At 57.3% G+C, this 26,138-nt stretch overlaps 1 protein-coding gene across 1 annotated transcript; it reads left to right on the top strand.

Moving 5' to 3' along the window:
- The first annotated feature begins 2,792 nt into the window (after positions 1-2,792).
- Positions 2,793-7,125, top strand: LOC144945654 (RING finger protein 11-like). The gene is made up of 3 exons (XM_078874215.1): positions 2,793-2,945; positions 4,292-4,461; positions 5,183-7,125. Exons 1-3 carry the CDS (start codon positions 2,847-2,849, stop codon positions 5,352-5,354), a joined length of 441 nt encoding a protein of 146 aa, XP_078730341.1. The 5' UTR covers positions 2,793-2,846; the 3' UTR covers positions 5,355-7,125.
- Positions 7,126-26,138: the final 19,013 nt, after the last annotated feature.

Below are 26,138 nucleotides of genomic sequence, written 5' to 3'. Positions count from 1 at the left end.
TCCTACTTGCTCCACCCCCTCCCCATCCCACTTGCTCCACCCCCTACTCGTCCTACTTGCTCCACCCCCTACTCATCCTACTTGCTCCACCCCCTACTCATCCTACTTGCTCCACCCCCTACTCGTCCTCATTGCTCCACCCCCTACTCATCCTACTTGCTCCACCCCCTACTCATCCTACTTGCTCCACCCCCTCCCCATCCCACTTGCTCCACCCCCTACTCGTCCTACTTGCTCCACCCCCTACTCATCCTACTTGCTCCACCCCCTACTCATCCTACTTGCTCCACCCCCTACTCGTCCTCATTGCTCCACCCCCTACTCATCCTACTTGCTCCACCCCCTCCCCATCCTACTTGCTCCACCCCCTCCCCATCCTACTTGCTCCACCCCCTACTCATCCTACTTGCTCCACCCCCTACTCATCCTACTTGCTCCACCCCCTCCCCATCCTACTTGCTCCACCCCCTCCCCATCCTACTTGCTCCACCCCCTCCCCATCCTACTTGCTCCACCCCCTACTCATCCTACTTGCTCCACCCCCTACTCATCCTACTTGCTCCACCCCCTACTCGTCCTCATTGCTCCACCCCCTACTCATCCTACTTGCTCCACCCCCTACTCATCCTACTTGCTCCACCCCCTACTCGTCCTCATTGCTCCACCCCCTACTCATCCTACTTGCTCCACCCCCTACTCATCCTACTTGCTCCACCCCCTACTCATCCTACTTGCTCCACCCCCTACTCGTCCTACTTGCTCCACCCCCTACTCATCCCACTTGCTCCACCCCCTACTCATCCTACTTGCTCCACCCCCTACTCGTCCTCATTGCTCCACCCCCTACTCATCCTACTTGCTCCACCCCCTCCCCATCCTACTTGCTCCACCCCCTACTCATCCTACTTGCTCCACCCCCTACTCGTCCTACTTGCTCCACCCCCTACTCATCCCACTTGCTCCACCCCCTACTCATCCTACTTGCTCCACCCCCTCCCCATCCTACTTGCTCCACCCCCTACTCGTCCTACTTGCTCCACCCCCTACTCATCCTACTTGCTCCACCCCCTACTCATCCTACTTGCTCCACCCCCTACTCGTCCTCATTGCTCCACCCCCTACTCATCCTACTTGCTCCACCCCCTACTCGTCCTACTTGCTCCACCCCCTACTCATCCTACTTGCTCCACCCCCTACTCATCCTACTTGCTCCACCCCCTACTCATCCTACTTGCTCCACCCCCTACTCATCCTACTTGCTCCACCCCCTCCCCATCCTACTTGCTCCACCCCCTACTCGTCCTACTTGCTCCACCCCCTACTCATCCTACTTGCTCCACCCCCTACTCATCCTACTTGCTCCACCCCCTACTCGTCCTCATTGCTCCACCCCCTCCCCATCCTACTTGCTCCACCCCCTACTCGTCCTACTTGCTCCACCCCCTACTCATCCTACTTGCTCCACCCCCTACTCGTCCTACTTGCTCCACCCCCTCCCCATCCTACTTGCTCCACCCCCTACTCGTCCTACTTGCTCCACCCCCTACTCATCCTACTTGCTCCACCCCCTACTCGTCCTACTTGCTCCACCCCCTACTCGTCCTACTTGCTCCACCCCCTACTCGTCCTACTTGCTCCACCCCCTACTCGTCCTACTTGCTCCACCCCCTACTCATCCTACTTGCTCCACCCCCTACTCGTCCTACTTGCTCCACCCCCTACTCGTCCTACTTGCTCCACCCCCTACTCGTCCTACTTGCTCCACCCCCTACTCGTCCTACTTGCTCCACCCCCTCCCCATCCCACTTGCTCCACCCCCTACTCGTCCTACTTGCTCCACCCCCTACTCGTCCCACTTGCTCCACCCCCTACTCGTCCCACTTGCTCCACCCCCTACTCGTCCCACTTGCTCCACCCCCTCCCCATCCTACTTGCTCCACCCCCTACTCGTCCCACTTGCTCCACCCCCTACTCGTCCCACTTGCTCCACCCCCTACTCATCCCACTTGCTCCACCCCCTACTCGTCCTACTTGCTCCACCCCCTACTCGTCCTACTTGCTGCTCTACCCGACAGCGTGGAGTCACGTGGTTCACGCAATGGGTTACTGGGGGAGCGTTTTGGTGAATCGCGATTATTTCAATTTGGGGACTTGTTGATATAGTTGGAATCGATTCTACGCTATCGATCCGCTCCGGCTTCGTCTGAGCGCCTATGGGAATCTCTTCGGGGTACTCCGCATGGTTAGATTTGTTGCAACCGATTCGCAACGTTCGATCCAGCACGGGACGATTCCCTCGCCCGTGATTAGGAATCGCCAGGCCCAGCTGTTGTTGTCGGATTCCTCGCCCCGACGCGTCGGTGTCTCTCTGTCTGAGATCACGGCCGTGTTTGTCTCTCTGTGTCACGGCCGTGTTTGTCTCTCTGTGTCTCTCTGTGTGTCTCAGATCACGGCCGTGTTTAACTCTCTCTGTGTCGCTCTGTGTCACGGCCGTGTTTGTCTCTCTGTGTCTCTCTGTGTCTCTCTGTGTGTCTCTGAGGTCACGGCCGTGTTTGTCTCTCTCCCCGTGTAATCCTGTGTTTCCATCTCCGTGCGTGTGTCCGAGTCGCCACCACCTCCACCACCTCCACCTCCACCACCACCTCCACCCTCTGTGCTCAACTCTCCCGAGTCCCATTCCACGAGGAGCCCCCCAACCCCTCCCCTCCACCCCCCAACCCCTCCCCTCCACCCCCCAACCCCTCCCCTCCACCCCCCAACCCCTCCCCTCCACCCCCCAACCCCTCCCCTCCACCCCCCAACCCCTCCCCTCCACCCCGACGCTCTGAGTCGCCCCCCCCCCCGCGATGGGGAACTGCCTCAAGGCGGCGTCGCTGGACGACCTCTCGCTGCTGCGCGACTCGGAGCCCGGGGACGCGGAGGCGGGGCCACCCCCCCCCTACCAGGCAAGCCGCGGGGGGGGGGGCACCTGGGGGGCTGACGGGGCAGTGCGACGCAGGGCGAGCGACTGTGACCCCCCCCCCCACACAACCCCCCCCCCTCGACACAACCCCACACAACCCCCCCCTACCCCCCCCACACCCCCCCCCCACACACACCCCCCCTACCCCACACAACCCCCCCCACACAACCCCCCCCTACCCCCCCCACACACCCCCCCCCACACACACCCCCCCTACCCCACACAACCCCCCCCACACAACCCCCCCCTACCCCCCCCACACACCCCCCCCCACACACACCCCCCCTACCCCACACAACCCCCCCCACACAACCCCCCCCTACCCCCCCCACACACCCCCCCCCCACACACACCCCCCCTACCCCACACAACCCCCCCCACACACCCCCCCCACACACCCCCCCCACACACCCCCACGCACCCCCCACACACCCCCCACGCACACCCCCCACGCACCCCCCCCACAAACCCCCCCCACACACCCCCCCCACACACCCCCCACGCACACCCCCCACACACACTCACCACACACACTCACCACACACACACTCCCCACACCCCCCCCCACACACCCCCCACACAACTCCCCCACACCACAGGGTTCACCACAGAGAGGGTTCACCACAGAGATGAACCCTCTCTGTGAGTGTGTGTGTGGTGAGTGTGTGTGTGGTGTGTGTGTGTGTGGTGAGAGTGTGTGTGGTGTGTGTGTGGTGAGTGTGTGTGTGGTGAGTGTGTGTGTGGTGTGTGTGTGGTGAGTGTGTGTGTGTGTGGTGAGTGTGTGTGTGGTGAGTGTGTGTGTGGTGAGTGTGTGGTGAGTGTGTGGTGAGTGTGAGTGTGGTGAGTGTGTGTGTGGTGAGTGTGTGTGTGGTGTGTGTGTGTGTGGTGAGTGTGTGGTGAGTGTGTGGTGAGTGTGAGTGTGGTGAGTGTGTGTGTGGTTAGTGTGTGTGTGGTGACTGTGTGGTTAGTGTGTGTGTGTGGTGACTGTGTGTGGTGAGTGTGTGTGTGGTGAGTATGTGTGTGTGTGTGGTGAGTGTGTGTGGTGAGTGTGTGTGGTGAGTGTGTGTGGTGAGTGTGTGTGGTGAGTGTGTGTGGTGAGTGTGTGTGGTGAGTGTGTGTGGTGAGTGTGTGTGGTGAGTTCGATTCCCGCTCACAGCCAACACCGAGTGACGATTATCTGAGCCGGTCCTGGCCCTCCCCTAGGGGGAGGGCCAGGGGGGAGACAAGGCGGCCTGGCGTGGTGCTGGCCACCCGCCCCCTCGTGAGCCCCAGCAGTCTGTCACAGGCTACGTGGGGGGGTGGGGGGGTCGTTGTGTTGTGGTTGTGCAGGAGCAGCAGGAGGAGGAGGAGGTGGTGGTGGTGGGTGAGGCTGTGCCCCACCACTCGCTGGGCAGGGGCCCTGAGGAGCAGCTCCGCGTGGCCCAGCGCCTGGGCCTCATCCAGCACCTGCCGCACGGCCTCTACGACGACGCGGGGCCCAGCGAGAAGACGGGCCGCGAGTGAGACCACGCCGCTCACCACGCCGCTCACCACCCCGCTCACCACGCCACTCACCACGCTACTCACCACGCCACTCACCACGTCACTCACCACGTCACTCACCACCCATCCCCTCGTGTGCTGTGCCGGCCTTCATAGGTGCTGCTCGCTAACACCACTTGCCCCTACAGTCTGTTAAGGCTATGAGGGGGATCTTTGTCTTTGTTATCATCATGATTTCACTTGTTTACACATGAAAGCCTCCCTGAGTGTCAAGATCTCTTTCGGGAGTGTCCTCCAACACGATCCCAGTTGGGGACACACATTCCGCTGGCTCCCAATTTAGTCGATTGTTAAAAGTAGAAGAAGCAAACTGATATCCTGAAAAAAATTTTTAATTTGACAATTTTGAGCGCATGGCGCTATCAGCACAAACGGGCGGCTCTGTGCGAGTGACGCCGCGGCATCTTTAATGCGTGCCGCGATTTGTCCGGCGCGTTAATCGTGAATATCGTCACAGCTGATGACACCCGCAGGTGTTGACCGGGGGGGGGGGGGGGCGGTCGGATAACCTCTGCAGCAGGTGACGAATGTTCTGCCGCCGCCCCGCGTCACCCCGCGTCGTTGTTGTCGTTGCGACGTGCGTGTGTGTGCGCGTGTGTGTGTGTGTGCGTGCGTGTATGCATGCGTGCGTGCGTGTGTGCGTGCGTGTGTGTGTGTGCGTGTGTGCGTGGGTGGCAGGTGCGTCATCTGCATGCTGGAGTTTGTGAGCGGCGACGCGGTGCGGTACCTGCCCTGCCTGCACACCTACCACGTGGAGTGCATCGACGACTGGCTCGTGCGCTCCTTCACCTGCCCCTCGTGCATGGAGCCGGTGGACGCCGCGCTGCTCTCCTCCTACGGCACCGGCTGAGCGCCACGGAGGCCGCCGCCCTGCCCCGCCCTGCCCCGCCCCGCCCCGCCCTGCCCCGCTTCACGCCGCCGCCGCTCCTCCTCCTGCTCCTCCGCCGGTTTCCTCGCCGTCCCGGCCGAACGTGTTGGCGGCGTCTTGGCGGCCGTGCGCCGTGCCGCCCCTCGGGGGAGCCGCCGCGGCTCGTCGCGCGCCGCTCTCTGGCGCGACGAGGCGGCCACTCCCGAGGCGAGGCCGCTGGGGGGGCCGCTGGGGGGGCCGCTGGGGGGCCGCGTGAGACCAGGACGCTCGCTGGGACCGCGTGAGCCGGAGACGCGCGCCGACCGCGGCACGCGGCCCGGTGGAGCCGGTGGAGCCACACGCGAGCGGCAGGGCCAGTCCTGGACGTGGATGGGCGGTGCAGCGCCGCAGCATCGCCCTGCGGGTGGCCACCTGTCTGGGTTTGACCCACGACAGACATTGCTCCCGAGATCTGGCACCGGTGTCGCGATGGAATTCATTGCGGTGCGCTGCACACTTCTGATAGACCTCGGCCGCCTAAGAAACACGGCCGGGTTTGGTCCACAGGGGAAAGGGGTGGCCACCCTCCGTACGCGACGACGGCCTTTCAGCGCTGACATGTGGGACGAGTGGGAATCTGCAACGCCTGGCGAGCGGAGGCACTTGCTCCTAGCGGCTCTGGTGTAATAAACCTCCGCGTGCGGATGGCCCGTGGCCACCACGAGGAGGTTCGTGCTGCTCCCTGCGTGCGCCCGCGGCTGGGCCGCAGGAAGCGCCCGGTGGGGGGCCCCTACGCGGCCCGAACTCGTGGTCGCTGGGCCCGGGAGCGGCCGCAGACTTTCCCCGGCGTATGCATTCACGTGCGCACTTTCATTCGCGGCGGCTGCGAGAGGCACTCGCCCGCGCCTCCTGCCTGCTCTGTGCGCTGTGCCCCGTGCATCGACGCGAAGCACGAGGACAGACGCGGAGAAGAGAAGAGGACAGACGCGGAGAAGAGAAGAGAAGCGAGGACTCGCTTCCGCTTCTCCTGGAAGCGAGTCGCGAACCGCCGCCGTGCACCGATGACGTCTTCAACCGTGAAGACGACTCGACATCATCGTGGCAGCAGCAGCAGCTTGAGCCACTTCGTGGGCTACTTCCCCGTGGTGGACCACCGGGTTGGGAAACCGCTGCCCTGCCTCGCTACGCCTCGCAGAAGTTCCGGGGGGGGGTGGGGCAGGGGGTTAAAGTCACATCGACTCCTGGCGCGCGAACCGAACGCCGCAAGCTCACTCGCCAATCCTTAACCACTGGGCCTGTACCCTGACCTCGTGTCCTATCTGTGGGATGTTGTGACCTCCGCGCGACCTCTCGCGCTGCCTGGCCGCGGGAGCCGTAGCAAATAGCGGCTGTTGCTTTGGGGGTGTGCCGTGCACGCCGGCGCGCTGCCCGTTGTGATTCTCTTTGCTTGTGAGGACACAAACTTCCCACCGCGAAAGACAAAACAAAAGCCGCACCAGCTTCGCACGTTCAGGCTGCTAGCCCGACTCGTCTTCTGCATGCCCCGCCGACTGTGTGTGTGCGTGCGAGTGAATTTGCAGACTCCGTGTGAAGCTTCGTGATGAAACGCTCGGATGTTTAGGCGCTCGAGCGATGAGCGGTGGGGGTGGTTATTGTAGATGCAGCAGCAGCAGCTCCTCTTGTGGATTTCACGGCTGTCTCGGTTGTTGACTAAAACTCCCGTGGGGCTCGAGTACAGCGCGACATGAGTCATCCTGTAAATGGTGGAAGTCTGCTTTGAGATGCATTTGTCATAACTGCTGGTCGATAAGTTTTCAGTTTGTTTCATTTATTTGGTATCACTCTGTGAGCCATTCGGCTCTTGAATCGGGTGCATCTTAAAGTGACAACGCGCAAACAGAAAAATCCAGGAAAAAGCAGCACAAAATCTTCCAGATTTGTTTAGCCCTTCCTGACCTGGTGCCGTGCTGAACCCAGTGCTGAACCTGGTGCTGAACCCAGTGCTGAACCCAGTGTTGAACCCGGTGTTGAACCCAGTGTTGAACCCAGTGTTGAACCCGGTGTTGACCCCGGTGTTGAACCCGGTGTTGACCCCGGTGTTGAACCCAGTGCTGAACCCAGTGTTGAACCCGGTGTTGAACCCAGTGTTGAACCCAGTGCTGAACCCGGTGTTGAACCCGGTGTTGACCCCAGTGTTGAACCCAGTGCTGAACCAAGTGTTGAACTCGGTGTTGAACCCAGTGTTGAACCCAGTGCTGAACCCAGTGTTGAACCCGGTGTTGACCCCGGTGTTGAACCCAGTGCTGAACCCAGTGTTGAACCCGGTGTTGAACCCAGTGTTGAACCCAGTGCTGAACCCGGTGTTGAACCCAGTGTTGACCCCAGTGTTGAACCCAGTGTTGAACTCGGTGTTGAACCCAGTGTTGAACCCAGTGCTGAACCAAGTGTTGAACTCGGTGTTGAACCCAGTGTTGAACCCAGTGCTGAACCCAGTGTTGACCCCAGTGTTGAACCCGGTGGCATTGAGGTGCGCAGGGCTGCGGTGTGAACGCCGGCCGTGTTTCACGCGGGAGCAGTGGTGGCCAAATACGTGGATCGCAAAATTCGTCATTTGTGGATCTCTGAAATGCAAACAGACGACTCTACCGTTACGGCCGACGTGCCAATACAAATTCCCACCATACTAAAATAATAATTTATTGACTGAATTTTTTCACCTGAAGACGATTGCTTTTGTTGCGACCGAAACGTCGTGATTTTTTATTTGTCTATCTACGTGACTTTACCGAAAGACCCAAAGAGTATAAAAAAATTCTAGCAATAGGTGGCGCTGTGTAGTTTGCACAGGGAATGCTCTACTTACGAACATTCGACTTATGCACTTTTATAGATACGAACAAACCTGTCCGTATGTCCAGTTGCCGCTGTGCTGACCAAGAATCGTAGGTTTAACCACCACACAATAGATGGTGGTGGTGGCATCTACAATTACAGAACATGAAGAACCAGTGGCATCTACATCTACAGACCATGAAGAACCAGTGGCATCTACATCTACAGACCATGAAGAACCAGTGGCATCTACATCTGCAGAACGTGAAGAACCAGTGGCATCTACAGGTGATTATACAACTTGTAAAGCCATTTCCCCGTGTCTAGTGGACACGCCGTACAACGAGTTTGGAATGGACAGGAGTAAAGTTGGTACTTGTGAACATATTGACTTACGAACAGTGCCTCTGGAACCTAACTCGTTCGTAAGTAGAGGAGTCCCTGTAACGTAGTGAATGTTACGGGGGTTATTCCGGGTTTATTGTCGGGTCAGATTTCTGGGTGGATCACGGGGGGGGCTTTGAGATCCACCAGCGTGGACACCCAGTGCTGGGTTGGCCACCGCTGCTGTGGAGCGGAGGTGGGCGTCAGCCGAGCGGTGCGCGACTCTGCTGGTTGGGGGGTCACGTGACTTGTGCAGTGGTGCAGAGAGGCAGTGGGCACCAGGCTCGATCCGATCAGTACCTCACCTAGCGTCATACCACTCACATCACACCACCAGCACCACACCACCATCACACCACCACCAGCGTCATACCACTAACTTCACGCCCTCCCGTCACACGAGTGCACAGTGAAGGGTGAAGCGGAGTCGTTACAGAGACGACTGTGACAATACATCGAGTGGACAAAGTCTGCATCGCATTCGGTGCTTCCCGTACGAAGCAGACGAACACCACTCCGCGTGCAGGGGGCGAAGGGGGCATCGCGGAGAGACGGAGAGAGACGCCGCCGCCACGCCGAGACGACGTTTCCCCCCCACCCCCAAACACAGGAGCTCTGGTGGCATCGACACCCGACACCACCACCACCACGGAGCGGCCATGCCAATGCCTTCCCCTCTCTCCCTCCCAATTCTGCACGAAGATCCCCCCCCCCGTGTAGCCTGTAACAGACGATTGGGGGCAAGTTCTGTGAGCGAGCAGCACCTATGAAGGCCGGCGCGGCACACCAGGGGGTGGGTGGTCAACACCACACCCGGCCGCCTTTGTCTCCCTAGTGGCGATCTTTACACACTGCAGCAGGCACTCATTTGAGGCTGAGTCGACCTAGGGAAGGCCCAGAACCAGTTCAGATCATCGTCACTGGTGTTAACCGTGAGCGGGAATGGAACTCGGGACACATGATTCGTAGCGCAGCGCAGCGCTAATCTCGACACTAACGCTCCCACTGCGCGCACACACACACACGTACAGACACGCACGTACACACACACACGTACACACACACACGTACACACACACGCACACACACACACGTACAAACACACACGTACACACAACCTGCACTTCTTCGACTTACAATTTATTGGGGTTTTTTTGTATTACCGGTAATCTCATTTGAAAACACCAAAACATGGTTTTGCCGGCTTGCCGCACAGACGGGAACGTTTGCGGCCGTGAACGAGCGTGGGACACGTGGTACCGATGGCGTGATCACGTGGTACCGATGGCGTGATCACGTGGCACCGATGGCGTGATCACGTGGGGCCTCCTGCCGTGCGGGTTTGTTTGTGCGGATGCCGTGCACGTGCACGGCGCCGAATGAGCGAATTGATGATCGAAGTCGCGGTCGAGTCGACTGCCGCTTGCCCGGCTCTCACAATTCGGTTGAAGTCAAATGTCTAAGTCGTTCGCTGGTTGTTATTCTTCTAGCGATCGTTTCCAAAACCGCAAACCCCGAACCGCGAACAAACCTCTCGTTTCCTGGGCACAGCCACAACTCACCGCGCGTTCCATCGCGAATCTCCAAGTCGCTAACCCCCAGACGACATCGAACCCCTGGCATCCCGCACATCCATCGTTGCGTTCGGAGCGCAGAAAGCTCGGCGCTCACTCCTCGTTCGCAGCGCCGACTGATGCCCCCCAAAATGAGGAGGCAAAGGGAAGACGTTTACCGGAGTAACCCTGCCTCGAGATGTACCCGTAGTCTGGAAGCGCAAGTGATCTCTTCAAATCGTAGCTCGAGGCCGCCCTGCACACGCAGTCTCCTGCACACGCAGTCTCCTGCACACGCAGTCTCCTGCACACGCAGTCTCCTGCACACGCAGTCTCCTGCACACGCAGTCTCCTGCACACGCAGTCTCCTGCACACGCAGTCTCCTGCACACGCAGTCTCCTGCACACGCAGTCTCCTGCACACGCAGTCTCCTGCACACGCAGTCTCCTGCACACGCAGTCTCCTGCACACGCAGTCTCCTGCACACGCAGTCTCCTGCACACGCAGTCTCCTGCACACGCAGTCTCCTGCACACGCAGTCTCCTGCACACGCAGTCTCCTGCACACGCAGTCTCCTGCACACGCAGTCTCCTGCACACGGCTACACGTCTTGGCGGAGCCGAGTTTGAGCATGAGCTGTACATTCGCTACGTCGCCCAACTTTAGTTTTTTGACGCTTTTTATTTTATTTTGGCGAGTAAGGGGACCGCTGTGAAAAACCGAGACTCGTCTCGGTCTCCCTTGTTCAGTTCTCAGACCGGTGAAGAGGATGCCGCCGTCTTCGCCAGAGCCGGAGGCCTCTCTTCCCCGTGGCCAGGTCTACAAGTCGGCGACGTCTCTGTGACGGATCCGTCGATGTTCCCACACTGACACTGGCCGCTCCGGTGACGACGCCGCCGGGGTATCAATGCGCTCCAATGTTCTATCTGACACTGAAAATGGGCAATTGTTTGTTTTACTCTGGGCGCTCTTCTACAAAAATAGGCGCGAGATCGCCGTTAGTTGAGCGCTGACCCCCGAAACAAAGACATCGTCTCCGGTGCTGCTCCAGTTGTCTTTATTAAATTAGCAATCGATGCAAATTTACGTTGGGTATTGAACCCCACAACATATAATCATTAATTAATTATTATATCCTCCAATAACCATCGCGACTGAATATTTTGATTGCTCCATCCGACCCTGACGCCTGCCGCTGTATATTTGGAGATTGCGTGTGGCGAGATGTTAACTACCTCGCCCGGTATGCAAGAGGTCAGAGGTTTAAATCTTGACTAAAAGCTTTCGTGACTGCAGGAATTCATATTCTTTGGGTCTTTCGGTAAAGTCACGTCGATAGGTTCAAATTAATATATTTTTATTAATTTGTACCGATCTACGTGACCTATCTACGTGACCTTACCGAAAGACCCAACTAACAGGTCGGAGGTTCGATCCCGACCCTGACGTCTGCGTGTCTCTCTCCCTCGCCGTGGTCGCGTGCGCTTTTCTCCGGGTCCTCCGGCTATTCCCTCCAACATTTAGAATCGCAACCAACGCGCGTTTAGAGTGTTTGGCTGCTACACATTTGCACACGACGACGACGACGATGAGCCACTTCGTTGAGCTGTCATTTGTGACGGCCAGGTCGCTTCTGAAAAAAGAGCTACAAAGCCCAGTGGGGCCCTGGCTTGGTTAAATAAACAATATAGTTTAATTGTATTATTATTATTCTTATTATTTTAAAACCAAAACATAAACGTCTTTGTGGACGCCGATGCTTTTGTCGCAAACATCGCAGGCGGTCGCTATCGATGCTTTCCCTCCGCGTCCCATTCCCCGGGCGGCCTGCGGGCCCAACGGCCTCAGCACGGCCGACCCATCCCCACCACCACCACCAATAACAACAACAATCAACCACTAACAGCACGTCCCAGTGGGTGATTTGCCACAGCTTTGCCGCTTCGGTGTCACCACCCAACGCATCGCACACTCGGCGTGCGAGCGTGTGAACAACGAGAGGATCGGTAAGTGAGGAAGGCGGACTGCGGTGGGAGAGCAAAACTCCCGACACGAGCAGGACCCCCCCTCCGCCCCCGGTCACGCGTCGGTCGCATCCATCGGGGAGAACCCCGCGGAGAGCGGCAATGGGTCCCCCCACACCAGACATTAGTCACACACCAGTCTACACAACCCCCCAATCATTACGTTAAACCACGCGATGAACAGCAAAACACAAAACACCCAGATCCCAGATTATAGCCCCAATCCCTGACGCCCCTGCTGTGTGCGACGTTAGTTAGGGTACCCACATTCTCCACTGTCGGCCAAATCCGGACGGACACCGTTCTCAGTCAGCCCCAGGCCGATCAAACCCGCGCCGTGCAACTGTCGTAAAGTTCTGACACGAGTCCCACCAAACTCTCCGGCACAAGTCAATTCCTGCAAATCCGGGAGCGGATGCCCAATTTACCGGGGACTGTCCGGATCAAAACCCGGACCGGTGGCCACCCTTGTAGCTCATCGGATTCCTGCAGTCCTAAAGATTATCATTCTGATACTCGACTTGGCAAGACCTGGACGATGACGAGGCTAACGCACCGATAGCGGCAAGAGCCGCTGCCGGTGATTGTTTGGCTGCAAGCCACACACGTGTGTACGGTTAACAACCGTTTTCCTGTTCTGATGACGTACACATACGTGTACTTCACCGAGTGACTGAGTGGCCAATTCACCAAGTCACTGAGTGGCCAATTCACCACGTACGTCATCGGAATGGAATCGGAAGGAAAAGGCCACGCGGGAGGGGGCATGCCACAGCGTTGGCGCCGGCTACCGTCGAGTGGCGGCGGCGGTCGTGTCGCTACGGTTCTCTGCGGTGAGTAACGACGTCTTTGTAAAAACAACAGAGCCGCTGCTGCGAGGCCTCTCTCAAATAAAATGTAACGCTGAAACCGCTCACGCGTTTCCGAGATTCGGCGGTGACCGGGACACCTCTACCCCATAACTTTCAGACGTGTCGGAACGGGAAAGGGGTTCATCTCCAATTAAACGCGAGGAGCAGGAAGGGCAGCTTCAGGTGAGCCCTGCGGCCCAAGCACACAACTCGTGTCTCTCAATCCGCCTGTCCTGGCGAGGGCCGCGGTGGCAGCGCGTTGAGTCGTGGTGGTCGAGGCCTCCCTTTCCCTGGCGACGGACTCTATCACTCCTACACTATACTATACACACTATACACTACACTATACACTACTACACTACAGTATACACTACACTATACACTACACTACTACACTACAGTATACACAACTACACTACACTTTACACTACACTACACACTACTATACACTCCACTACACTATACACTACACTACTACACTACACACTACTGTATACACTACACTGCTATACACTACACTACAGTATACACTACACTATATACTACACTACAGTATACACTATACACTACACTACTACATTACAGTATACATTACACTATACACTACACTATACACTTCACTATACACTACTACACACTACACTATACAATAAACTACACGACTACACTACACTACAGTATACACTAGACTATACACTACACGACCCACTACACTATACTATACACTACACTATACACTCCACTACACTATACACTACTATACTACAGTATTACTACACTATACACTACACTACTATACACACTGCTATACACAGACTCTAGCTCTTCCTGGGTAATTCCCAGGCCAGCCGAGCGACACAGTCCCACCGCCAGCAGCGTGGTCCCGGGCCGGCCCCGGGGTCTTGGCCCAGTGGGACGTTGCTGCTGCTGCTGCCCGGTAGAGTCCCAGGGGGGGGGGGAGTCTACCGCGGGGCATCCTCACCGGGTGCCAGAACCACCTCAACTGGCTCCCATTCCCTATTCTTACTTCTAGTCTCCCTGCACTACTGCACTGCTCTCTTACTTCGTCGTCGCTTTCGGAGTTTTGACTGAGCCAGGTCACCGTTGCCAAGTCGTCCCACCCGCTCGCTGGGAGTATCTTCTCACCCGAACAAACAACATGAAATCGACCCCATCCGGTGTCTCCCAGCCCTCGCGGCTCCCCACAACGCCGTCCATTACCCAGCCCCCTCCCCCCCGGTGACCCGGGTGACGCAACTCGAGGGGACTCTTTGGGGAAGCGGGCGGTCTCTGGGGTCAGCTGGTCAGCAGGCAGGCGGCTCTGCTCAGGTGTGGAGTTGCAGTGCCTCGCAGTGCGTGGGTGCGACCTGTCCACAGGTCTCCACTTGTGTATATAAAAGAAGACGAACAGAAGATCTATAGATACAATGCGTCGACAACCCCGCACGTGTTGGCCTCGCTAATTCCCTGCCGCAGCCTCAACAGGGCCTAGTTGCAAAAAAGTCAAGCGGTCCATACACCTTGCCATATAGGCATCTCTAAACGTAAAGAATAAAAGTGTTTTTGTTTTTTTAAACACATCCCATAAGCCCGCGATGCTCTTCCCAGCGGAGTACGATATGTTATCGCCACTGGTTCAACACACGCAGACTCCGGAATGGTCGAGACATCCAGTGTCTCGTCAGCAGATCTGGTTTCGACATTCACAGCGGTCCAGATTTGTGTGTGGTGGCCACCACCGCCGCAGACCACAGCCCCACATCATCTTAGTCAGCTGTGCATGATACACCGTGATAGAAGTTCAACAGAACAACCGCCGCAAACACCGATGCCAGATATCAATACAAATCAATTCCTGCCGCAACCCACAAAACGACAGGAGCCAATTCCCCGACTCTCCGCGGGGTCTTCACCGGACAGGTGGCAGCAGTCCGACGCCGCCTCTCAGATTTCTCGTCGTCCCTTCTCTCCGTCTACTCCGTGTCCCGTTGTGATGCTGGGACCCAGCCTATTGCCAGCTGGCTGTCGACCTGCTCCTGTCCATGTGTGTCTGTGCGTCCGTGTGTGTGTGTGTCTGTGTGTCCGTGCGTGTGTGGGTCTGTGTGTGTGTGTATCTGTGTGCGTGTCGTGGGGAGCGGTGGTGCTAGCGGTTAGCGCCCTGCGCTACGAAGCCGGTGACCCGCGAACGATTCCCGCTCATGGCCAACACCGGTGACGATCGTCTGAACCGCTCCTGAGCCTCCCCTCGGTCAACTCAGCTACAAATAAGTACCTGGTGCGGTGTGTAAACATCGCCACGAGGGAGACAAAGGCGGCCGGGCGTGGTGTTGGCCACCCACCCCCTGGTGTGCCACAGTGCCGGTCTTCACAGCGCTACTCGAACAAAGCGTCGCCCCAGCCTGGCGACTTCAAGCAACATCGCGCGGCCCCTCACGCGGGGGGAGCCCCCCCCCCCCCCACGGGGGGTCTGCATGCATCACAACTGTCTCGGCGATATCTCAATTCGATAATTTCCACTCCTTCAGAACGCTCACCTTAGCCGAATTTAGCTTCTGCTGTTTCCTACCGCATTAAACATATATGGACCGACAGGCGTGTGGATGTGGATTTCTAGTCATTAAAAATGAGAGCTGAACCCATTGTAATTCCTGCAGCCTATAACTACGTATAAATGCACTGCATACGAATGCATTCACTCACAACTATTGACAATCCGCATAATACAATGCAATCAGTGCCAATATGAATTTGTGTAACACAGCAGTTCTAAGCAGCATGGAGCTGAATTTCTGTCAAATCATATTTATACAAACAGGAAGTTTTATATTGTTGTGATATCTCTGACGGATTGGTTTCCCGACATGACATGTGGCTTGCACACTGCCTTTAGGGGTTACCAGGATTGCATTTTAAATGTATATGTCTTGATGCCATTAACGCCACCATTTGTGCAGTTTACTCTGATGAAATCTGTAGCCAGATTCAATTATCTTGCCCCATGCAAGAAGGTTTCCTGCACAAGTGGGTGAATGACAAATGCAGCCTCATTGCAACCAAATACAGTCATGGTTGATCTTAGAGTTTAGAGTAATTAAAGCATGTATGCAAATTATTTGGGTTACTGACTTAGAAGACACTTGAACTCCTGAGTGCTGTAATTTTAAGTCAAAAGACAGATTAACTCTTCTTAATTGTCCTCCTTGTCAACATTGTGGTAGATAAACACTGCCACGAACCACTTGGGCGGACACACACGATGACAACTGCATGAATCGCTCGTTTCCCATTACAGCTGACAAGTGCTGTCCTGGAATGGGCTTCTCGTACGATTAGCACGGTTAGCTATGTACGGTGCAAAAGAAGTTCAACGTACATACAGCATCAATACAACATACACAAAGCTTGACTTGAAGCTTTCGTGACTGCAGGAATTCATATTCTTTGGGTGTTTCGGTAAAGTCATGTAGATAAGTTAAAAAAGACAAAAAACTACGACGTTCCGTAGTAGTTTTGTAACCTATCTGCCTGACTTTACCGAAAGACCCCAAGGGTTCGCAATAAGCTTTGTTGCTATCACAACCGCAGCTTTGTGCACGGGGCGGCTGCTTCGTGCACAATCGCTTATTCTTGTACTTCGGTTTTTTTAGCTAAAAGCGGAACGACAAACATCTTTAAGTACATTGTTAGGGGTATGATAATGACGTTTTAAGACGTATTGTAAATTGGCCATCCCTCGCTGGGTACTTGAGCTGCAAAGTGCAACAAAGAAATTGACGACTGAAAGTTTTGCATTCTCTCCAGAGTAAGTCATATCCCCCTCTCTCAAAGAAAAACTTGTCTTGTGGAAGAGTGACGTGTCGATTGTGTGTGCACATCTTTTTGTACATTGCTCATCTCCTTACTATGCTAGTTTTTTTGAGTAGAATTATACATATAATGTTAAACATCTCTCTCTCCCTCTCTCTTGTTTTTTACGATCAGTGGAAACAAGATGCTCGGTGTAGTCGGCACTTTGCTTCGTTTCTCCCGCTCTCCCTCCCCTCTCTCTCTCCCCTTATATCTCCCTCTCTCCCGCTCTCTCTCAATGCACGCTCTCCCTCCCCCACGCTCTCTCTCTATGCACGCTCTCCCTCCCCCACGCTCTCTCTCTATGCACGACGACTGCACGCGCGAGTGGACGAGCGGGTTCCGTGCTTCTCGCCTCCTCCTGCTCCTCCTCGCGTCCTCACGCAGCGAGTGGCCTCGCATTGCCGCCGCGTCGGCGTGAGGCCGTGCACACGCGGGTGCCTGTGTGTAGGTGCGTGCCTGTGTGTGCGTGTGCTTGTGTGTAGGTGCGTGCCTGTGTGTGCGTGCCTGTGTGTGCGTGCCTGTGTGTGCGTGTGCGTAGGTGCGTGCCTGTGTGTGCGTGCCTGTGTGTGCGTGTGTGCCTCTGTATAGGTGCGTGCCTGTGTGTGTGTGTGTGCGTGCCTGTGTGTGTGCGTGCCTGTGTATAGGTGCGTGCCTGTGTGTGTGTGTGTGCCTGTGTGTGTGCGTGCCTGTGTGTGTGTGTGCGTGCCTGTGTGTGTGTGCGTGCCTGTGTGTGTGTGCGTGCCTGTGTATAGGTGCGTGCCTGTGTATAGGTGCGTGCCTGTGTGTGCGTGTGTGCCTGTGTGTGTGCGTGCCTGTGTGTGTGTGTGCGTGCCTGTGTGTGTGTGCGTGCCTGTGTGTCTGTGCTGTGTGTGTTGGTGTGTCTGTGCTGTGTGTGCCTGTGTCTGTGCTGCGTGTACTGGTGCGTCAAGTGTGTTGCTGTTCTGTGTCCGCCTCTGCCGCGCTCCCCTTGCCCTCCGAGCTGTCGTCTGCAACACAAAGCCACGCGGCGCAGCTGTCAGGGACTGCGGCAGTGGGGCGCTCCACACGTTGATACTGAGTCTGAAATCTGACGTCACATTTCTATTCAAATATAAACTTCCGTAGGCACCGGGTCCACAAACAAACCGAATAAACTACTTCAAAAAGTTGCCATTCCACTTTTAGGATGGGTGGGGGGCCCAATAATCCAAAATGTTGTTAAAAAAAAAAGTGTTTTACTTATATTTGTGCAACACTTAAAGCCTTTCCTGTCTGCTTATATTCACCCCGTCACTCATATTCTCCTCGACAAATCTCTTGTGATTACGTAGAATGCCAATTCCTATCGCTGGCCGCCGTCTCGCTCTTGCCCAACCCCGCCCGGCGTCTGTGGTCATGAACTCGTCTCTCCGACCGCAGCGGTCAGCGCGCTCCAGTTTCAGCTTTCTTAAATCTCACCCCCAAAGACAAAGATCTCCCGTATAACCTGTAACAGACTGCTGGGGCAAGTGCTGTTAGCGAGCACCTACGAAGGCCGGCACGGCACACGAGGGGGTGGGTGGCCAGCACCACGACGCCCGGCCGCCTTTGTCTCTCCAGTGGTGATGTTTACACATCGCACCAGGTACTCATTTGAGGTTGAAGCGACCTAGGAGAGGCCCAGGACCGGTTTAGATAATCGTCACCCGTGTTGGCCGTGAGCGGGAATTGAACTCGGGTCGCCAGGTACGTAGCGCAGCGTAGCGCTAACCGCTACACCACCGCTCCCCACTGCCCCCCACCGCCGCCACCCTCCCCCCGCCACTCCCGCCACCTCCGTCCACCCAGCAGTGCGACAGCATGGCGAGTCGTGCGGTGGGGTGGAGTGTGGGCGACTCCCACCCCGTCAAACGAAAAACACTTTTAACAACAGCAGCAGCAAAAATGCCAAAAGGGCACAACCGTGCCGCCAACAAACGGGCGCTGGGATGCCCAGCGGTGCTGCCGTGCGTGCTGGGATCGTGCGACGTTACCCAGCATGCCCTGCAGCCTGTGGAAGAAGCCCGACTGCTTGGGCACTTGGCCCGACCGGCGGTTCTCCTCCTGCAGCTTGTAGAGCTCCGAGTCGCGGTCCACGCTGCTCAGTCTCACCCTGCGCACCGCCACCACCGCCAGCACCACCAACACAACCGCCACCACCACAACAGCGTTGTCATAACAGGTCAAAGTGATTTCCTGCTCGGATGAGCATTGAGGCGGTGCTCATGTCCCACTCAGCCAGTGGTGTAAATTCCCTATTCCTATGACGGGGGCGAGTCTGTCCGTAGAACAACCCACTGTGGCCTTCCTCGTGAGGTGGCCCCAATTTTATCGACCCCCGGATGGACGACAGGCCGAGTCGGGACCACCCGCGACCAGGATGTGAACTTCGCGAACATTCCCCCGTCGCAAGCCGCTCGCTCAGCCGCCGTGCCGCCTGGCCGGACTTGTGGTCACAAGGCAACAACAGGGTGTCAGGGACTTGTGTTCACAAGGCAGCAACAGGGTGTCAGGGACTTGCGGCCACAAGGCAGCAACAGGGTGTCAGGGACTTGTGTTCACAAGGCAGCAACAGGGTGTCAGGGACTTGTGTTCACAAGGCAGCAACAGGGTGTCCTGCGTACCGATGGAGGGGGATAATTGAAAGCGACCGAGTCGGATAGATCGTGGGCAGAGAGTTTTGTGCGCGGAACGGATTCTCTCAATAACCATTCTCTCGTCTCCCCACCCACTCCCCGATACAAAACGACATTCTCAAACACCACGGTATCTAATTCACGAGATTCTCGTTACAAAAAAAAGCTACCAAAGTCATCGTTGCTATCATGCGTATTTGTGATTTGGAGATTAAAAAACTGGCATCGGAACATCACTGCTGCAGCACGCGTCACCCCACGTGCTCCAGGACAACATGTGGTGATGTCGACAGCAGCGGCGCCGACCACCGGCAACTCCACTCAGCTCCAGATCTCTCTCGCATCTCTTTTCGAGCCACTTGCCGTGCCCATGCGGCCCCCTCAATCTGGGCCAGACGAGCGCTCTGTTGGGTCACGTGGTGGCTGGGAGTGCGAGAGAGTGCGCGCGTACGTGCAAGTATGTGTACAGTATGCATAACAAGTCGGCTTTCGCGACCAATATCCATAGTAGAGGTGTTTTGGGTTAGATGGCATAAATATAAACACGTGTCGTTAAACCCGCCCCACCCGACACAGCCAATTAGTAAGGTCTGTCACGTAAACAGAACGTGCCAATTCGTTACCAGGACAGCACAAACCGGTTGTGTGTTGGAGAGTGAACCCACGACAGCATTGCACCCGATTGGCTCACAAGTGACGACATCGCATTCACCCCGTCGACTTCAGGCCGAAACAGGACGAGGACGTCTCCACAGCTCTGTGGCTGCCCGCCTGATGATGATGATGCTGCTGCTGCTGGTTGTTGTTGTTGTTGTGATTACTGGCGAAACGCCACGGTACTCGAATGGTAAATGTTGAACTTATTTCGCACGGCACGTAGCCAACCTCGGAGGTGCAAGTGCGCGTGTGTGCGCGTGAGTGTGTGTGTGCATGCGTGTATGCGCGCGTGTGTGCGTGGGTGTGCGCGTGTGTGCGTGTGTGTGCGTGGGTGTGCGTGTGTGCGTGTGTGCGTGGGTGTGCGTGTGTGCGTGGGTGTGCGTGGGTGTGCGTGTGTGTGCGTGGGTGTGCGTGGGTGTGCGTGTGTGCGCGTGAGTGTGTGTGTGCATGCGTTTATGCGCGCGTGTGTGCGTGGGTGTGCGTGGGTGTGCGTGTGTGCGTGGGTGTGCGTGGGTGTGCGTGTGTGCGTGTATGCGCGCGTGTGTGCGTGGGTGTGCGTGTGTGTGCGTGTGTGCGTGTGTGTGCGTGTGTGTGCGTGGGTGTGCGTGGGTGTGCGTGTGTGCGTGGGTGCGCGTGTGTGTGCGTGTGTGCGTGGGTGTGCGTGTGTGCGTGGGTGTGCGTGTGTGCGTGCGTGGGTGTGCACTACTCACGGGCGTCTCGGGGTCGGCCGGCTGTAGTTATCTCCGGCGAACGGGGAGAAGGGAGACATGGGGCTTCCAGGGTAGCTTCGGTCCTGACGGCACAAAGACAAAGATCACCCCCCGTGTGCGTCACAAAGACAAAGATCACCCCCCCCCCCCCCCCCGTGTGCGTGGGGAGCCTCCGCGGACAGTCGGCAGGAGGCCGAGTTCACCTCGGGGAGGCCCAGGACCAGGTCGGATCATCGTCACTGGGGCTGGCCGCCAGCGGGAATGGAACTCGGGTCGCCGGGTTTTTAAACGATACACGCTTGACTCACACACACTCACGCTCAACACACGCTCAACACACACTCAACACACACACACTCAACACACGCTCAACATACACTCAACACACACACTCAACACACATCACACGCTCAACACACACACACTCACGCTCAACACACACACACGCTCAACACACACTCAACACACACACACGCTCAACACACACTCAACACACACACACTCAACACACATCACACGCTCAACACACACACACTCACGCTCAACACACTCAACACACACACTCACGCTCAACACACGCTCAACACACACTCAACACACACACTCAACACACACACACTCAACACACATCACACACTCAACACACACACAAACACACGCTCAACACACACACTCAACACACACACACTTGGAGGGCCTGCTGCTGCTGCGTTCCCATGGCCACTCAACACCAGGCCAGCTCGCTGCACCAATTGCTGCACCAATTGCTTCATGGAGTGCTGCCCACTGACCCCACTTCGGGGGGGGGGGGACGAGGGGAAGGACATGTATGGCAGCTGCAGGCTTAGTGCGGCCTGGAAGCGAATCACGAAGTAAGTGTAAGATGAGGAGATCGGCAGGAAGGCGGACGAACATGTGGTGCGCGATGTGGTGGGACACGTGGCGTGTGGTGGGACACGTGGCATGTGCTAAACGAGAGCTCCACAGCTCAGTGGGGCCTCACCTGGGTGAAATACAAAGGCGAGTTTCAATTTCACCCGGCGGCACGATCGACAGGGAATCTGTAACTGGCTGCAACGATGATGACACGACGTCTATTAAAGAGGCTAGCCCTCCAGTGGCTATGTTACGGAGATCAGCAGCGGTTTGACCCCTTGATGCGCACCGCCCTCTCTCGCGTCCACCGCCGTGACCTCCTCCGGCGTCCGCTCCGGTAATCTTACGCCTGTAAATTCCATCGCTTCAACGACGGAAGCCCCCAACACCCCCCCTCCCGCCCGGTTACTCGTACACCTGAACCGAGGGAAGCAAGGTTATTACTACTACTACGTGTAAGTGCGTGGAGGGTGAGGCGGGGGAGAAAGACGACGACGACGATGATGGTGGTGGTGATGATGGGAGGGATTTGCCTCTGCAAGTCAACCCCGAGCCTGTGCGGTGCGTCGTTCCCAGCGTTGTCTCCGCTGCGCCCCCCCCCCCTCTCTCTCTCCCCCGCATCGTCCTGTGGAGGCAACCGCTGCTGCTGCCTGCTGCTACTCCCTGTTGCTGCTGCCTGCTGCCTGCTGCTACTCCCTGTTGCTGCTGCCTGCTGTTGCTGCCTGCTGTCTGCTGTCTGCTGCTGACTGCGGCGGCTGCTGCTGCTACTGCCTGCGGCTGCTGCTGCTACTGCCTGTCTGCTGCTGCCTGCTGCTGCTACGGCTGCTTGTCTGCTTCTGCTATCTGCTGCTGCTCCTGCTGCTGCTGTCTGCTGTCTGCTCCTGCTGCCCGCTTCTGCTGCTGTCTGCTTCTGCTGCTGTCTGTTGCCTGCTGCTGCTGCCTGTCTGCTGCTGCTGCCTGCTGCTGCTGCCTGTTGGAGCAGGTCGCGGTTCACCGCGTCCTGGGCACGTGATGGGGGAGCCGAGGCAACGCACCGGTCTCACCAGTTCCACGGGCGCGTCGAGCCCGAGGAATTGGAGCTATTCGTGAGCTTCGCCCTCCCGCCGTGGCTCAGCTGTTGGCACTCGCCCGGTTTGTCGCGACCACCGCGTGACCACCGCGTGACCACCGAATAGATAAGCGGTCGATAATAACCCTCACATCCCCATATCTATCCCCTCCACGCAAATATTTGTCGTGTTTTTTACACGCATCCCATCAGCCGCACGCTCTTCTGGGAGCGCAGAATTTCAATGGCGTTCGTTCCAACACGAGCCAACTCTTTCACCGGTTTCGACACTGGGCAGAGTAAATTGCATCGCACAATTCCCCATTTGTTGGATATTTTTCACGAGGGCAATTGTTCCGCGTTTCTGCTACGTGCTCGCCGGCTATTTCGGATGTCGCACACGCCCGAGAGTGGCCCCCCAGAGGAAGGCGCCCCTCTTTCTCCACCCCCCCCCACCCCCTCGTGCGCTGTCGCTTGGCGCGTCCTCGCCGGCACGAAGACGTCCTCGGTGCACAGAGAGAGGGCTCGCTCACGGTGACGGAGAGCGCTCGCTCACGGTGACGGAGAGCGCTCGCTCACGGTGACGGAGAGCGCTCGCTCACGGTGACGGAGAGCGCTCGCTCACGGTGACGCACGCCTATGACCACCGCGCCGGTGCTGCCGCCCTCCGCGCCTACGAGTGGGAAGGCGCTCCCGTGGTGGCACGGGGAGAGGGGGGGCGGGAGGAGGGGCGAGGGAGGGCGAGGAGGGGCGGGGGGAGCGAGGGGGGGCGAGGGGGGCGAGGCGAGGGGGGCGAGGCTGGCACCGAGCCACGAGGAAACAGCGCGATGTGAAGCACCGATGGCAGAGACGGCGATGAAGGCGGCGGTGGCGAGGTCATGAAAGGTCATGAAAGGTCACGTGGTCACAGCGGGCTCAGTGGAGGTGGGCGTCAGGGCTGTTCGTTTTGTTTACAAAAGAAAAAAAGAGCATTTACATTCACTCCACGCAGGGTTAACGAACATTCTGAACCGTCAGCGTTGTGGACATCGGCGCGCTGAGCGGCGAGAAGCGGCGCGATTGTTTTGGCCAGGAAAGCCTTGGCCCAGCCTCGCGGGAAGTTTTTGCTCGACGGCCTGTTTTTGTGTTTGTGTGTTTTTTGTGTTTTCTACACGGCAGCGATCCAGAGTGCCCAGAGAACCCCCCCCTCCCCCTCCCTCAAGCCCCACACCCCCGCCCCCTGCCCATGCATTCGAGGGGGACAGCGCTCGGCACGTTTGTCGCTTCTCCCCCCCCCCAAAATCTCCGTCAAACAAGACGCGAGTGAGGTGGGGCAGTCATTCGTGACCGACTTTCACAAACACGAAAATAACCGCGGGCGTCACTGTGGAGGACATCTAAGCACCAGGACAAATCGGCATCTGACATCGGCCATATGGCCTTCTGGGAGTCTTCTTGAACTAAGCAACGGTTTTATACAAACTCGACATTCAATGTGTCATCAGCAGTCAGGCTTGCGAAACCAATGCTGGTTTAAGCAAGCCGGACTCTGCACGTGTTATAGAGCTTCACGTCAAACGATGTCTATCTGAGATGGTCCTTGTCGATAAACATCTGGCAGCTGATCAGTGTTGAGGTGATGCAGGGTGAAGTGATGGTGGGTGAGATGATGGTGGATGAGGTGATGGTGGGTGAGGTGATGGTGGGTGAGGTGATGGTGGGTGAGGTGATGGTGGGTGAGGTGATGGTGGGTGAGGCTGGGTGAGGCTGGGTGAGGTTGAGTGAGGTTGGGTGAGGCTGGGTGAGGTGATGGTGGGTGAGGTTGGGTGAGGCTGGGTGAGGTTGGGTGAGGTGATGGTGGGTGAGGTTGGGTGAGGTTGGGTGAGGCTGGGTGAGGTGATGGTGGGTGAGGCTGGGTGAGGCTGGGTGAGGTGATGGTGGGTGAGGCAGGGTGAGGCTGGGTGAGGCTGGGTGAGGCTGGGTGAGGCTGGGTGAGGTGATGGTGTGTGAGGCTGGGTGAGGTGATGGTGGGTGAGGCTGGGTGAGGTTGGGTGAGGCAGGGTGAGGCAGGGTGAGGCTGGGTGAGGCTGGGTGAGGTGATGGTGGGTGAGGCTGGGTGAGGTGATGGTGGGTGAGGCAGGGTGAGGCTGGGTGAGGCTGTGTGAGGCAGGGTGAGGCTGGGTGAGGCTGGCTGCTCGTACCTTGCCGTTGATGGCGAGTGCCGGTGAGGTTGGAGGCGTTTCAGGTCTGGAACAAAACGCGCGCGCACAGAGAGCACATTGAGACTGGCTCAGAGTACGGCACTCACACCGCAGGCGCACGGCGACACCCCAACTCATTCACGCGTATTCACTGACTGACAAAAATATCTCAAGACGCAGAGGACCGCAGAGCTTGGGCAATTGCCGCCAGTTGCCGGCTCGCCGACTCCGTACGGAGCACGACTCCGTACGGAGCACGACTCCGTACGGAGCACGACTCTGCTGTCTCTCTTTCCCAACACGAGCGCGTTCGCGTGTAGGGCCATCGCCGGACTGGGGGAACCTTCAGACCACGTGCTCCGGCGAACGCCGAATCACAACGCAACATTTCGCCGTATCGCGCCGTGTATATTTACAGTTATTTTGTATCACTGCAGTTATTAGTCGTGGACATGTGCAGTGCTTCGTGCACCGTCAATATTTGACACTTAAATCCAACGCAGAGCACGTGTTTGTCAAGCGCGCGCGCGCACACGTGACTGATCCAGCCTTCAGAGTGGTTGTGCCGGTTTCACCGGATCGGCTCTGGGACTGCCGGATCATGTTGGAAGCAGCCGGATAATCGATGATCGACTGGAGCATGTTCATTGTGATTGTGTAATACGAACTCATAACAGTGTGTGTACACGTGTCATTACACGTTCGTTGTGCGTGTGTGGGGGTATGTGTCAGTGCATACGTGTCTGCATTTGAAAATATACAGGTGTGTGTGTGTACATCTGTCGTGACCTGGTCGTCGTGTGTGTGCCTGTGGGGAGCGGTGGTGTAGTGGTTAGCGCTACGCTGCACTACGAACCCAGCGACCCGAGTTCGATTCCCGCTCATGGCCTACAGCAGTGACGATTATCTGAACCGGTCCTGGGCCCCCCTCTAGGTCTACTCAGCCTCAAATGAGCACCTGGTGCGGTGCGTAAACATCGCGACTGGGGAGACAAAGGCGGTCAGGTGTGGTGCTGGCCACCCACCCCCTCGTGTGCCGTTTCGGCATTCACAGGTGCTCGCTTAATAGCACTTGCCTCAAAAGTCTGTTAAGGCTACACGGGGGATCTTTGTCTTTGTTGTGTGCACGGTGTCACTGCGTGGTTGCTATGCACCAGTTGACACCCTGCAGACACCCTGCAGACGTCCA

The sequence above is a fragment of the Lampetra fluviatilis genome, chromosome 38 (assembly GCF_964198595.1).
Source record: "Lampetra fluviatilis chromosome 38, kcLamFluv1.1, whole genome shotgun sequence".
Classification (NCBI taxonomy): Eukaryota; Metazoa; Chordata; class Hyperoartia; order Petromyzontiformes; family Petromyzontidae; genus Lampetra; species Lampetra fluviatilis.
Note: the sequence above shows the minus strand (reverse complement) of the source record. Positions and strands in the feature narration are given on the sequence as shown.